Here is a 15,259-nt window from a genome sequence, read left to right on the forward strand (position 1 = left end):
GAGATGCATACAATATATGTCCATTTGAAAACAGAGGGTTTCTCTGTATGACCCGTTTTCCCAAACAGACCTTCAAAACTGACGAGAGAGTTTAAAAGTAACTAAGGAAGTTAAACCAAACACTTCTAAAAAAATAAAAATAAAGAAGTTCCAAACCGAGCTAGTTCTAAACAAGCCATATGTAATATCTGCAATCGCTCATTATTAAACCACGATACATGTTACCTTCAAATTGACGTCAGCGTTTGCAATGTATGGGTTTAGTCCTTTCAGTGCTCCTCTGACTTGATCCTCCTGATAAAGCCTTCTGCCTCGCTTGGGTTGTTAAAGATGTGAGATCGTCCCTTATGTGTAACAATAAGTCGAGCAGGTGGGATTATACCGTACCGGAGTCCTAATGATCGGAGCTGCCGCCTCGCCTCGTCAAACTCTTTTTGCTTCTTGTGCAGGCCTGCTGCCACGTCTTGGTAGAGCCTCACATGGTGGTTCTTGTAAAGGATTTGTCCTTTCGACTTGGCTGCTCTTACCACCGCTTCTTTATCTTTATAGCTCAAAAACTTCATTATGAGCGTTCGGGGTGCCGCATTGGTGTCCGATCTCGGACCGATCCTGTGTGCCCTCTCCACCGTTGGTTTCGCGCGTAGCTCCAGCACCTCCGGGATCCAGCTCTCCAGGAAAGTACATGCATCTTCGCCCTCTGCTCCCTCCGGTAGATTCACCAGCCTTAAGTTTGAGCGCCTAGATCTTGCTTCCAGGTCCAGTATTTTCTCTTCCAAGTCCTTATTTTTACCTTCTAGAGATTGCACTTTAGTTTGGAGCGTTGTAACGCTGTCTTCGGTGGTGGAGATCCTCGCCTCTGCCTGCGTCACTCGCTCTGTACAGTCCGAGACGTCCTGCCTCACATTCTCAATAGCAGTGAATAAGCCGTCGAATCTGGTTGAAAACTCAGTTTTCATGTTGTCGATAGCTGCCAGTATGGTGTCGGTGTTGGCTCCCGACTCATCCGTTGCAGTCTGGTCTTGTGTTGTTGTGTCCTCATTTAGTGCTATGCTAGCTATTTCGTCCGTCTCATGGTCCGTCTCCATAGCTTTAGCGCGAGGAGTAGCCGTCGAGCTAGCGGGCGAGGTGAAGTTCGACATTTTCGTTTGATTATTTCGTTTTTGGCTTGCTTTTTTCTGTGCGCGAGGCATAACCGTAGAGTATCTGCATTAAAGTGACCAAGCAGCAGTTCTCAAATAGAGTTTTGAAAAGGATTTAAACACTATGGTAGCGGAGCAGGAGAATACACGTCCACTCAGCAAGCCGCCATAACCGGAAGTCCGTAAATAGCAGTTTTAATCTCTTTTGTTTTAATGCTTTGATTGGAAGGAATTAAAAAAACATTTTAAATTATTGTGTGTGTTGTATTTGTGTGTATTGTATTTTGAAAATCTACATTCAGCACTGGTTTTGAAATTGTTTTACGAAAAGTTGAGCTTATCCATGCCAGCATGACAGTTAGGTCAAGGCTTTTGTCAAAAAGGACCTTTTCTTAACTTGGGCCCAGTTTGGATGTCTGATGTTGCTAACAAAAGTACAGAGTTAAAGTCAAATCAAAAACCCAATCCCATTAAATGTAATCAACTTGTGTTGATAATTAAATAACTCAAACAAATGTGCAGTTATAAGTCTCGGTAGATAGAAGTGGATTGACTGAGAAAAATGGGAACTTCAGAGTCCACTAAAGAGCTGATGAAAAGTGCCCAGAGGAAATCAAGGAAATTTTGCCCATCAAAAAAGGGGAGTGAATCCCTTGAAGAGTTGTTTTGATGTTGCAGCATTCCCTTGTGTTTAACTCATGGTTTATTCTACAGTTGTTTTATGCTTCAATGTTTCTTTCTTTCTTACAATATATGTATTTGTTGTACTTCCCTTTTTATATAATATGTCTTTTTAATATATTTATGTATATATATATACACAGTATACTATACTATATACTGTTATCTTTTGTTAGGAATTTTGCAAACCTGCATTTATCTGACAGATATGACTACCTTGCAGATAAATATTTTACATTGAAAATAATATGATTGGTTTAATAAAGAACGAGACAAAATAATGTTACAAAAAAACAGAATGTCCAACCTTAAAATTTGGCCGACATGTTCATGTATAATACTGTATTAATACAAATCCAATAATATACATTATAAAGTCATTGGCAATTGATTGGGCCATTCTGAAAGTACTTTTACTTTAAGTGTATTTAGATTTTTACTGAAGTTAATTTTTGTTCTTTGACTTCCAAAGCTTTTCAATGCAGGACATTTCGTTTTAAAGCATTATTTTTATTTTATTTAGTTTTTTTAAAAACAATATAATAAATGATTCATTATAATGTTAAAATAGTTTTTAACTTCAGGTAAACTTACAGTAGCTTGTTATAAGGGAGGATGGTGCACTGTAACCAAAGCAAAGCACAAACTCTGAAAGGGATTTTTTTCAGACAAACTTTACTTAAAAACAAAACAAAAACTAACTCGTATCGTACAAATGAAACCATTTCATCACAATACAACATAAAGGCAACAGGTAGAGTAGGCAACATGGTCACATGGTTGCAGTCTGTGCATGTCTGATGTGTCACCACCGTGTGAGTCTTTTACATGGCTACTTTGATTCATGCTGACGCTTTCAACGTCATCAAGTTCACTCATAAAATATAAACAGACGTAGCTTTACAGAAGGATATTCTCTGTGGATTTAAAAAAACAAAACAACAAGCCTTTATTCACTTAAAGACCAGAATTATCAATCCAACCAGACTATACATCATTTTAATATCTTATTTGAACATACTGGCAGTGTTAGAGAGCTTTATATCAGTTTACACTTTTTACAAAACAAAGACACAGGTGGCTAGTAACAAGCACTCATGTTCTCATCCAATGACTGGCACTCTGCACATTCAAACAAGTAGCTACAAATGATGCATGCATGCGCTCACCCCCAACACTGGAGCAACTGTCAGTATTGCTGCTCAACCGTAAAGCCAGATGAAATAAGGTACAGGAGCATAGCTTTTGTGAACTACAAGAGATGACATTAGAAAAGTTTGGTAGTGAACCAGCGTACGACATTCAGATTGATCATTTATTCTTTGTGTTTGGTTGTTAAAATATGCTTTCTGTAACTGTGACTAATCCAAAATACTTAAAGAAGCAGGACATGTATAGCACATCCGCGCATGCCCCTCGGCGAGGCCCTGTTGGCATTTTTTTATTGGTTGTTGTGCTGTGAAACAAGCTCAACGCCACTCAAGATTAACAAACTATTTTTTGGTACAGTATAATATAAGCAATGGTTGTAAGCCTAGGTATATGAGGTTTCTTTATATGTCCATGGGGTGAATGCCTCCATATATTATATAATTGTTTTGTATATTTTATGTGTGCTAATTATTGTTTACAGGCAATTTTCCACAACACTACCAGCAGAATATTCAGCGTGTCTTCTTTCCACTGTGCAATAGAAAACATAACAGCAATTTACAGTGAACTAAACCATGCAGGTGCTTTGAGGGAGGCTAGAGGACATCAGAGAGAGCAAAATAAAGTACTTTGCTTGTACAACACAAAATAGACATTGCAAATGAATGAATTAAGTGTCCCATTTTAAATTTGGAATGTACAAGTATGGTGTTGTAACTTTTTCAAACATCATATCGTTGACAACACTCAACATACAGAACCACACATTTACAAAATAGCAACTCATGCGCAGAAACACCTCAGGCCCTGCACACTGTGTAAAACGTGTTGTACAGTTTGTAACGCACCTTTTGCTGAATATGTAATAGATTGCATTCGTATTAACAGGAAACAAAAATTGTGAATCTGTTGTGTTTTTTCTTTTGTTGTGTGTGTCTTTTCGTGTGTCTGCGGTTGAGGTTTAGGCCAGAGTTCCCCCAATGATGGAAGCAACGACTATTCCCAAAATCACACAACATATGATAATCATAATTTTCTTCTGTAAAGTTGTAACAAGAACAGAGAAACAGTCATCCGAGGCAGCAAAGGGAGAGCAGTGGAAAACATATTAGAAATATGACGTTACTTTAACACATGGTACAGTACTCATGACATTCAGAACAAAATGCAGTTTATAAGAAAAGCAGAAGAACGTAATGCGAAAGTTTGGGGAAGGAATATTTGACTTAAATGAACCTGATGATGTTTTTGGAGTGTGACTGTGGGTTAGAAGCATTTCCACTTCCTCTACTTTCAACCACAAAAATGTGGCTCCTGCATTTTGTTCTTACCACATTAAACAACACAGAATATTCAGACATGCCACAAACGTGTATTGTTCTCATATTCGAAAAGGCACTATGTGTAGAATATGGGAATCCCGTATTTATGGCGCAATCTGGCTGTAACATTTAAGTGGGTAACGTGACGGACAGCAATGCATGCAGCTACCTCTTGGCAAAGCCATGCATAGTCCCTGCTCATGATCAATTTCCCTTTTTCTGCAAAAATCCACGCAGTGACAGTGAAAGCACATCTAAAAAGATAGAACATGCCTTTCAAGCATGCATTCATCCACATGAGTTCATAAACAGCCAATGTCCACAATTTTTTTTAAGGATGCCATGTAACCATCAGACTCCAAGAAGTCAATGTGTTAGGTCAAGAATTAGCCAAACACATAACCCCAATAAAGCCATATCTTACAGATACCATGGGTTGATCCCGCAAACCATTTTCATATATGTTAATTTTTCATTTAGCACTATTAATTGTCTTGAGGGCAATGTCAAGACAAAATGAATTTCAAGGATTTTTTTATACAGGTGTGTGTGCTTTGTTGTGATCATTTGTTTTGTTCTGTATTTTGGAGTCATCACCCTGAAACCAAACCACAACTTTGGAGTTTTGCAATTCTAGCAAAGGTTGTCTTTTTCAACCTTCGATCTTTCTCACTCCATGTCCCCTTCTTGGGCTCTGTAACAACTTGTTACACGTTGGTTTTTCTTGTTCATATCATCCAACAAGTGCATTTTCCAACTCGTCAAAGTATTCTTTGAATGGTGTAAGGCAACCGGTTTATATTTTCAAAACAGTGGTACAGGGACTCATTGAACATTTACAAGGTTCTCAATGTTAGATACATCTTTCAGTATGAGAGAGGCTGAATCAACAAACGTTTATTTTGATGGTTGATTAATGTCAACTAGCTGCTCTGAGTATGTAAAATCCACATTGCAGAGAAACATGCAAAGCTTTCCAACCGTTTCAAAGGTGACAAATGGGAATCACGACAAACAGACACAGAGCATAAGTGAGTTCTGAGAGGTTTTTGACAGTTTAGGTTAAAAAAATAATATAGTAAAAAAAAAAATCTATTTAAAAGTTCATATTTTGAATATAATATGAGTGAATATTTGAGTGCACAGAAACATATTGGACTGCCTTCAGAGTAGAAATTAGTGATGAGCCCACTATACAGTACATTGTGGCTGCTGAAAATGACCCTAAGGAGAGGGCATCACCTCCCGCCCTGTCTTTTCTGTAGGGATTTCTTTTTAGGCTCCTAACTGAGTCCAACTGCGAGGGAAATAATGAGGATGGTCAGACATACTGCAATACAACCTCCTATCAGCATCACCTTCTGCATAGGGAGGACATGGGAGGGGAAACAAGGAGGGCAGAGTGTCAGACAAATGATTCGGTGGATGTGTGAGAACTGAGACTGAAGGAAAAGTGGGAAAGAAAAGAAAAGAATATATGGAAGCAAAAGGAAATGTTAATGTCTTTTATCATGTGTGGAGAATTGGTGAATTGGGTTTATGCTACTTGTGTAATTCCCCTACCTTTGAAAGCTATAGCTGATATTAACCAAGAGGTGGCAGAGTTGTTGCACTGTGGTGCTAAACTTTGAACAAGGAAAGGCATTAGCAATTTCAAGTTACCAAGTGAATAACCCTCCATAGATTGTAGACCATTTTTGGCTGCAAGCAAAACATGGTGATCCTTGAATTGTCGTTTTTTAAGCGTTGGCCCTTTTTTCATAATTTTTTTTCTGCAGGTTTTTCAAGTTTGCATTTGGACCACCACATGTTGTGGAATCAACGGTCTCCATCAGTTTTCACACAAGTTCACATTTTTACACTTTTTTTTGTCAGCAGCAGTTAGCTCACCATAAACACTAGAAACAGTGGGGAAACGGCTAGCCTGGCTCTGTCCAAAGGTAAAATAAATCCACTGACCAGCACCTCTAAAGATATTAACATGTTATATTTTGTTTAATTTAACAATTAATAAATGAAACAAAATATAACACACTTTAATTTGAGTGTACCAAAGACCAAAAGTAAATTAGACATCTAGTCTTTATATGGGTATGTATCATGGGTGTAGGAGCCATATTCTGTTTATTCATATCTTGTGTGCAATATTTGTTTTTTGGCGACCTCTACAGGTCTTGAGTGCCTATAGGTAGGCCTATATAAGCCAGATGGGCAGATGCCAGGTGTGGCTGATTAGACCAGCAAAAAGTTTTCTACAAGAAAGAAAGAAAGAAAGAAAGAAAGAAAGAAAGAAAGAAAGAAAGAAAGAAAGAAAGAAAGAAAGAAAGAAAGAAAGAAAGAAAGAAAGAAAGAAAGAAAGAAATAAGAAGAATGTCTTAGTCCACATCCTGCTCTTTTGTTTGTTAGTTTTCTTTGATTTTTGTACAAAATAAAACCTATACTTTTTTGCCAACTCAACAATACCTCTGGACATTATATTTTTTGGATTAAATCTTGTCAGAATCTAGTCTGCAGTCAGTCACCAGTGATGTTTATTGGAACCAACAAAACTAGAAGAAATGTCACTACAAAGGTAGAAAACTTTGCCACTAAATGGATTAATGGAAACCTGGACATGGAGAAAGGAACAAAGGATCTCTGCTCCATGAGGAACCAGCATGAGGCCCAGTAGCCAAGGAGTGGTATGTAGAACAAAGGATTGAAAGGAAGGACTATTCTGCTCATTTAAACTGTGGAATTGGAAAATGTAACTGTGCATTGGAAAGCATAATGGAAACTTCAGGATTGAAAGTCTGCTATTGGAGTGGAGCCTTTTGAAATGGATGAAGTTGACTGGAACAAACAAAGGAATGTTAAATGAGTAAGGACCTTAATTCTTTGATTTCTAGCCTTGTGTTCCTGTGAAAAAAGAAGAGTCACTTATGTTATATGTTAAACATGGCTGAAGAATCTGACAAAATGGCTTCTCAGCCAGAGGATGATGTCCAAAAGGATGTCCTTGGATCTTTTGAAAAAGGCCCATTAGAATTAGTAGCTTCCAAACTACTTACAAGAAGAAAGTCTAAACTGTGCCAAGTTACAAGACGAATGAACATTATACATGAATTGATGACAGACATTTCAAACCTAGAAGAGGTCACTGAAAATATGACAAAATATGGACAACTTGTTGAAGAGTTTAATAACACTCATACAGCGTACCAGCTTCTATTGTCAAGGGAAGAATGCAAAGTGGATACTGAGAAGTGGTATGTGTTAAAAGTGGCTGATATGACCGCATTCATGGCATCTGTGACACAATGGAAAAATGCTATCAGCCAAGGTGAAATTGATCAAGACAGTATTGGAATAAATGTTGATAATGTGGCACCCGAGGACAGTATCTCTGCAGTGTTAAGTTGCAGGTCAAGTCGCTCAGCCACATCCTCCACATCATCAGCTAGGATTAGAGCTGAAGCTGAAAAGGCAGCTATTCAAACAAGAATTCAAGCACTGAAGCAAAAGCATGCTCTGGAGGAAAAGGAGGAAGCATTGAATGCGCAAAAGGAAGCATTGAATGCGCAAAAGGAACAATTAAGGAAACGAAGAGAGACACTTGAGTTGCACACAGAATTAGCAGCTACAACAGCAAAGCTCACTGTGTTTAAATCTGCAGGGGAACAAATAGACTCAACTTCAATGGATGGCATGAATGCTTATTATGACGGCATGGTTGACAGGTATGGACCCAAAGGAATGGACCTTCTTGCGAGTGACACAGTGCAAGAGCCCATTGATGAAATGCCAAGTGTGCGTCCAAAGCCAGGAGTTAAATTCCAACCTCCCATCCTGCTCAGTAGACCTCATATCTCAACTCAAACAGCTGGTTGGGACTATGAGATAACTCCAACACAAAATATGAGCCCTGTAACCCAAGTACTTTCCTCTCCCCAACAAACCCAAGGTATACAGACCTCCTCTCCCCAACAAACCCAAAGTATGCAGACTACAACACAATCACAGGATGGCGAAAGTAATGTATGCAGTATTCTCCAAAGGCAAAATGATATAACCAGTGTTCTTGTTAGACAGCAACAACTCTCCTTATTGCCCCAAAAAGACATTGCTATTTTTGATGGTGACGTATTACAGTTCCAGTCTTTTATACTGTCATTCGAACATGCTATTGAGTCTAAAACTGATAACAACAGAGACAGGCTGCATTTCCTCCAACAGTACACTAAAGGTCCGGCACAAGACCTTGTGAGAAGTTGCCAACTTATGAGTGAACAGAGGGGATATCCTAAAGCAAAAAGTCTGCTGCATGAACATTATGGTAATGAGTACAAAGTTGCCAGTGCTTATATTGACAAGGCGCTCTCATGGTCTAACATCAAGTCTGAAGACCCAAAGGCATTGCAAACATTCACTTTATTCCTCAGAAGTTGCTGCAATGTCATGGAAGAAATGAACTTCATGGAAGAACTGAATCTTGGCTCAAATATAAAAGCAATAATCATGAAACTTCCGTACAAAATGCGGGAAAGATGGAGAAGCATAGTCTGTGAGCTACAGGAGAAGCGGAGCAGTAGAGCAACACTAGTGGATCTGGTCAAATTCCTGGAAAAGCAAGTCAGAATATCCACTGATCCAGTATTTGGTAACATTCAAGATCAAACCACCGACAGAGCTAAAGGCAAAGTAAAACCCCCCTTGAAATTAAAAGCAACAGGTAGTTTTGCAACACATACTGACACCATTGAACCAAAATTCACCTCCAAAATCCCCAACCAGTCACAAGGCCTTTGTCTCTTTTGTAACCGAAGTGGCCACACATTAGAATCATGCTATGCTCTGAAGAAAAGGCCACACAGAGACAAAATTGGCTTCTTAAAGGAAAAAGGAATATGTTTTGGCTGTCTTATAAAAGGACATATGAGTAAAGACTGCAAAAGGCGTTTAATCTGTAATGTATGTGACAAAAACCACCCTGGACTCCTCCACATTACAAGAGAAGAAAATGGCAAACCAAGGGAGCAGTCGTCAGAAGAAATAGTGAGCTCTCTTCAGGCATGTGGTCACATTGGGGCCGGTAGTGATGAGTGCAAACTATCTATTGTGCCAGTCAAAATTAAAAGTAACACAAGTGACAAGACCATAGAGACATATGCCTTCCTTGACAATGGAAGTACTGCCACATTTTGTACCGAAGGGTTAATGGAACAACTCAACATCAATGGCAAGAGGACTCGCATTCTACTTCGCACCATGGGCCAAGATAAGTGTGTTTCATCCCATATCATAACAGGACTAGAGGTCTCAGGACTTGAACAAGACACATTCATCCCCCTGCCAAAAGTATTCACACAGAAATCTATACCAGTGATAAAGAATAACATTCCAAATCAGGAGGACTTGGCAAAATGGCCTCACTTGGATAAAGTGCATATTCCAGCTATTGAGGCCAAAGTGGAGCTGCTGATTGGGACCAATGTTCCAAAGGCTATGGAACCCTGGGAAGTGATCCATAGCTCTGAAGAGGGACCCTATGCTGTGAAAACCATGTTGGGCTGGGTAATTAATGGTCCACTAGGTGTCAGCGACAACAGTGACAAGGACAGCTGCCCCACTGCCACTGTAAATAGAATATCTCTCATAGATGTTAATGAAATGTTAATCGATCAATACAATCATGATTTCAAAGAAATATCAGCAGATGACAAGCTAGAGATGTCAATAGAAGATAAAAGATTTATGAAAATTGCAAATGAATCAATTGTACTGAAAAATGGCCATTACCAACTAGACTTACCGTTTAGAAAGGAAAACACTGTCATGCCAAATAACAAAGTTATCGCAGAACAGCGTCTGGTGAATCTGAAAAGAAAATTCAAAAGGAATGGACACTTTCAAAGTGAGTACACTGATTTCCTTTCAGATGTAATTGATAATGGATATGCTGAAGTGGTGCCACAAGAGCAACTGGAAAGGAAAGATGGAAGAGTGTGGTATATCCCACACCATGGGGTTTATCACCCACAAAAGAAATCCCTAAGAGTTGTGTTTGACTGCAGCGCAACTTACCAGGGCATGTCATTAAACACGGAACTGCTACAAGGACCGGACCTGACAAATGGACTTGTCGGTGTGATTTCCAGATTCCGTGAGGAGCCAGTCGCAGTCATGACTGATATAAAGGCAATGTTTCACCAAGTAAGAGTGTCCCCAAATGATGTAGATTTTCTTAGGTTCTTATGGTGGCCTAAAGGTGATGTCAACCAGAAACCAGTTGAACATCGTATGCTTGTGCACCTGTTTGGAGCCACTTCCTCCCCCAGTTGTGCAAGTTTTGCATTAAAAAGAGTTGCAGAGGACAACAAGAATAGTTTCACCCTTGCAATAACTGACACTGTCAAAAGGAATTTCTATGTAGATGACTGCCTAAAAGCCCTACACTGTTAGACTTTTCCTTGCTATTTTACAGTAATAAGCTGGCAGCACGGTTGCCAGCTTAATACTGTAAAACATATTACAGTATTAAGCTGGCAACCGTGCTGCCAGCTTATTACTGTAGAAACATATTACAGTATTAAGCTGGCAACCGTGCTGCCAGCTTATTACTGTAAAAACATATTACAGTAATAAGCTGGCAACCGTGCTGCCAGCTTATTACTGTAGAAACATATTACAGTAATAAGCTGGCAACCGTGCTGCCAGCTTATTACTGTAAAAACATATTACAGTAATAAGCTGGCAACCGTGCTGCCAGTATCTTATTGTAAAAACATATTACAGTAATAAGCTGGCAACTGTGCTGCCAGTATCTTATTGTAAAGCTCTAGTTATTTACTGTAAATAATTTACAGTAGTGTACATTCATTTTACAGTAACATTCTGTCAATTAACCTTTACAGTATTTTGCAGGCAACCGTGCTGCTAGTATCTTACCATATAACAAAGTCTTAACAGTGCCCTTACTGTTTAACAATAGGAAAAGGTTACTGAAATGATTGTTGTGCAAAACTGTAGTGCAGTGGCTTGTAGAAAACTGTAGAAGAAGAAAAAACATCTACAATGATATGCAGTAAATACATTTTCTTTTATTAATTAATTCACCAAGTCACAATACAAATACTCACACATCTTAAGAAGATTGGACAAGATAGATTTAAAATTACCACCAATACCAGGAACATAGTTCAGGGTTCGGACAGCTTTTTAAGAGTAAAATGCAATAACTTTTCCAGCACTTTCAAGATAAAATGTCAACTTTTTCAAGGAAGCCAACGCTTTAAATATATACAGTATATACAGTGGCTTGCAAAAGTATTCATACCCCTTGGAATTTTTCACATTTTATCACATTAAAACCACACACGTACATTTATTTTACTGGGATTTCATGTGATAGACCAACACACAGTGGTGTATCATTGTGGAGTGGAATGCAAATAAAATATGGTTTTATTTATTTTTTAGAAATAAAAAACTGAAAAGCGTGGCGTACATAAGTATTCAGCCCCCCTGAGTCAATACGTTGTAGAACCACCTATCGCTGCAATAACAGCTGCAAGTCTATTGGGGTATGTCTCCGCCAGCTTTGCCCATCTAGAGACTGATATTTTTGCCCATTTTTTTGGCAAAATAGCTCAAGCTTCAGATTCAGCATCAGATTGGATGGAGAGCATCTGTCAACAGCAATTTTCAAGTCTTTCGAGATATTCTCAATTGTATTGAGGTCTGGACTTTGACTGGGCCATTCTAACACATGACTATGCTTTGATTTGAACCATTCCATAGTAGATCTGGCTGTATGTTTAGGGTATTTAACCTTCTGGAAGGTGAACCTCCACCCAGTCTCAAGTCTTTTGCAGACTCTAACAGGTTGTTCTGCCCTGTATTTGGCTCCATCCATCTTCCCATCAACTCTGACCAGCTTCCCTGTCCCTGCTGAAGAAAAGAATCCCCAACGCATGATGCTGCCCCCACCCTGTTTCACAGTGGGGATGGTGTGTATAGGGTGATGTGCAGTGTTAGTTTTCCACCACACATTGCACTTTGCGTTAAGGCCAAACATTTCCTTTTTGGTCTCATCTGACCAGAGCACCTTCCTCCAACACATACCACAAGCCATGCGGGGGACACAGCATATTCAGATGAGACCAAACTTGAAGTTTTTGGCCTGAATGCAAAATGCAATGTGTGGCGGAAACTAACACTGCACATCACCCTATACACACCATCCTCACCGTGATACATGGTGGTGGCAGCATCATGCTTTGGGGGTCCTGTTCTTCAGCATGGACAAGGAAGCTGGTTAGAGTTGATGGGAAGATGGATGGAGCCAAATACAGGGCAGAACAACCTGTTAGAGTCTGCAAAAGACTTGAGACTGGGTGGAGGTTCACCTTCCAGTAGGTTAAATACCCTAAACATACAACCAGATCTAATATGGAATGGTTCAAATCAAAGCATAGTCATGTGTTAGAATGGCCCAGTTAAAGTCCAGACCTCAATACAATTGAGAATCTCTGGAAAGACTTGAAAATTGCTGTTCACAGACGCTCTCCATCCAATCTGATGCTAAATCTGAAGCTTGAGCTATTTTTTAAAGAAGAATGGGCAAACATGTCAGTCTGTAGAAGGGCAAAGCTGGTAAAGACATACCCAAATAGATTTGCAGCTGTATTTGCAGCAATAGGTGGTTCTACAAAGCATTGACTCAGGGGGCTGAATACTTTTGCACGCCACGTTTTTCATTTATAATTTTTTTTTAAAACCACGTTTCATTTTCATTCCACTTCACAATTATGCGCCACTTTGTGTTGGTGTATCATATAAAATCCCAATAAAATAAATGTACGTGTGAGTATTCATACCCCTTGAAATGTTCGACATTTAGTCACGTTACAACATTGCCTTATCTGTAAAATGGGAGGGTGTTCATAATATAATGTATATGGACAATCACCAAATTGGAGAGTATGGCCCTAAGGAGACCTTTATCAGTTTAGTTCATATGCCCAAAATGACCATTTATCAGGTTAATAACAACATGACTATACTTTTCAGGTCTCCCTTGCAAAAGAGTATTCGGTCTCAATGGGATATACCTGTATAAATAAAGGTTAAAAAAAAAAAAAAAAAAAAAAAAAAAAAACTTAAGCAATATCACATGAGAGGGACAAATGTTGTCACTATATCAGCGCTGCAGTGCTTCTGTCGAAAATGCCATAGCGATAATCAATAGTAGGGCCCTATGAAATCCGTTTTATTTTTTTCCAAATTCCGTTTTATTTTTTCACAAATTCCGTTTTTCCGTTTTAATCTCATGACTTCCGTTTTTTTACAATTAACACTCATTTCGTCATCAGAACGAGTGTCTAATTATTGCGAACAAATAATATTCGAACAATTTAATCAGATATAAGGCTAAATTTAAAATACATCACAACATTGCACTGTTTTTTGTGCTTAAAAAAACGAAAAAACAAATTTGTTGGGTATAGGCTATAACAGAAAATAAGCCATTTATTTTGTGCTTCAAGTGAAACATTAAATATTATTTTTACATAAATAATAAAGTCCTTATAAACTTTTCAAGAAGCTGGACTAGAGTGAATATTAGACAGGCTTTATAGGTCCATGGCTTTTACCTGTGGGACAGCGCTTCACCTAACAGCTGGCTGCAACACCAACCTACAGTCTATTGTGCGACGGAGAGCTAGTTATCATTAGCATCAGCGTTAGCCGACATCACGGCGGTGTAGGAAACATTGTAGAGACTGGAATTTCGTACCACAGCGGCCGTTCCATAATACAACACTCCCTTTAGCAATGGCTGAATATAAGACCTCCCTCTGCTGTGTATCTGCGGGAGCGAGTGGCATTAATAACTTAAAAACAGTAAATGTTTAACATGATTACGTGCTTTTAGATGCTTTAATCATATGCCGAATTTATGAACAGACCATATTATTAACAATAAATTAAGTTATGTACATGTCAGAGTTACGTACATGGATACATTCATAAGTAAACATTGAATAGACAGATTTGTGAAAGGGGTTTGGCGCTGTGTGTTACATTAGCGATCCTGCAGCCAGGCTCTACTTTTCACGGCAGTAGTTTGGTCTTTAGATGTCGCCAAACCAAAATTCCTCCCTAGTTCTGCTTTAATTTCAACCGTGTTGTTTCCCTTTGCCTTGGAAATTGAATTTCACCAAAATAATGGCGAATTCCGTGACATTCCGTGTTAAACAGTAGATTCCGTTTTTATTGCCCAATTCCGTGATTCCGTCCGTGTTTTCGTTATCGCGGAAATCATAGGGCCCTACAATAGGTCTAGATGTAGGAAATGGTTACTAATTAGAAACGTATTTCACTCACACACACACATGTAAGAAAAATTAAAGAATAACAAAGGGCAAATACAGCCTTTGCACTCCTTTTTTTCCAGGGCTGAATTTTAAAAATATGTATAAATGTATGCCTAGATATTGTATATTTAAATACATTCTTGAGCTTGTGTATGACCAGACACTTTCAATATTGCTAGGTTGCCAGATTACAGTTTGTGTATCTTGGTGTGTTGCCAAAAAGTGATCCTCCCAAAAAGGTCTTACAGTCAAATAAAAAAGGTATTTAAGCCAATATACGTCCATGATTTCAGAACGTAAACGGGACTAAGAGGGCTCTGGTCCAATAAAGCATCAGTACAAATGTGCCGACATAGCGTTAACATGCTGGGACCGTGGACTGAAATAACTTTTTGGCAGCACACCGCAACGACTCTGACAGCGTCACAAAATTAAAATTTTGGATCTTGGTTCTGTAACTAATGTTACCAGTGATTAATGGATTAGGTTATACATTTTTTTAATGGAGCTGCATCGAGCTAACCCAGCTGAGTGTAACATCACGTTACAATGAAGTAACCCCCGAGCTTACGTTATCTATAGTCTAGGTCCTGGGTAAGATTTGTAT

The 15,259-nt window shown here is 38.8% G+C and overlaps 1 protein-coding gene across 1 annotated transcript in view; it reads right to left on the reverse strand.

The window, feature by feature from the left end:
- Window positions 1-2,532: 2,532 nt before the first annotated feature.
- Window positions 2,533-15,259, reverse strand: part of stx1a (syntaxin 1A (brain)) — a 71,791-nt gene continuing 59,064 nt past the window's right edge. The window contains exon 10 of the mRNA XM_080025021.1: window positions 2,533-4,011. Coding sequence (XP_079881147.1) covers window positions 3,934-4,011 — 78 coding nt within the window. The 3' untranslated portion in view covers window positions 2,533-3,933. The remainder of the gene's footprint in view (window positions 4,012-15,259) is intronic.

This window comes from Ammodytes marinus (assembly GCF_949987685.1).
Source record: "Ammodytes marinus genome assembly, chromosome: 3".
NCBI lineage: Eukaryota > Metazoa > Chordata > Actinopteri > Uranoscopiformes > Ammodytidae > Ammodytes > Ammodytes marinus.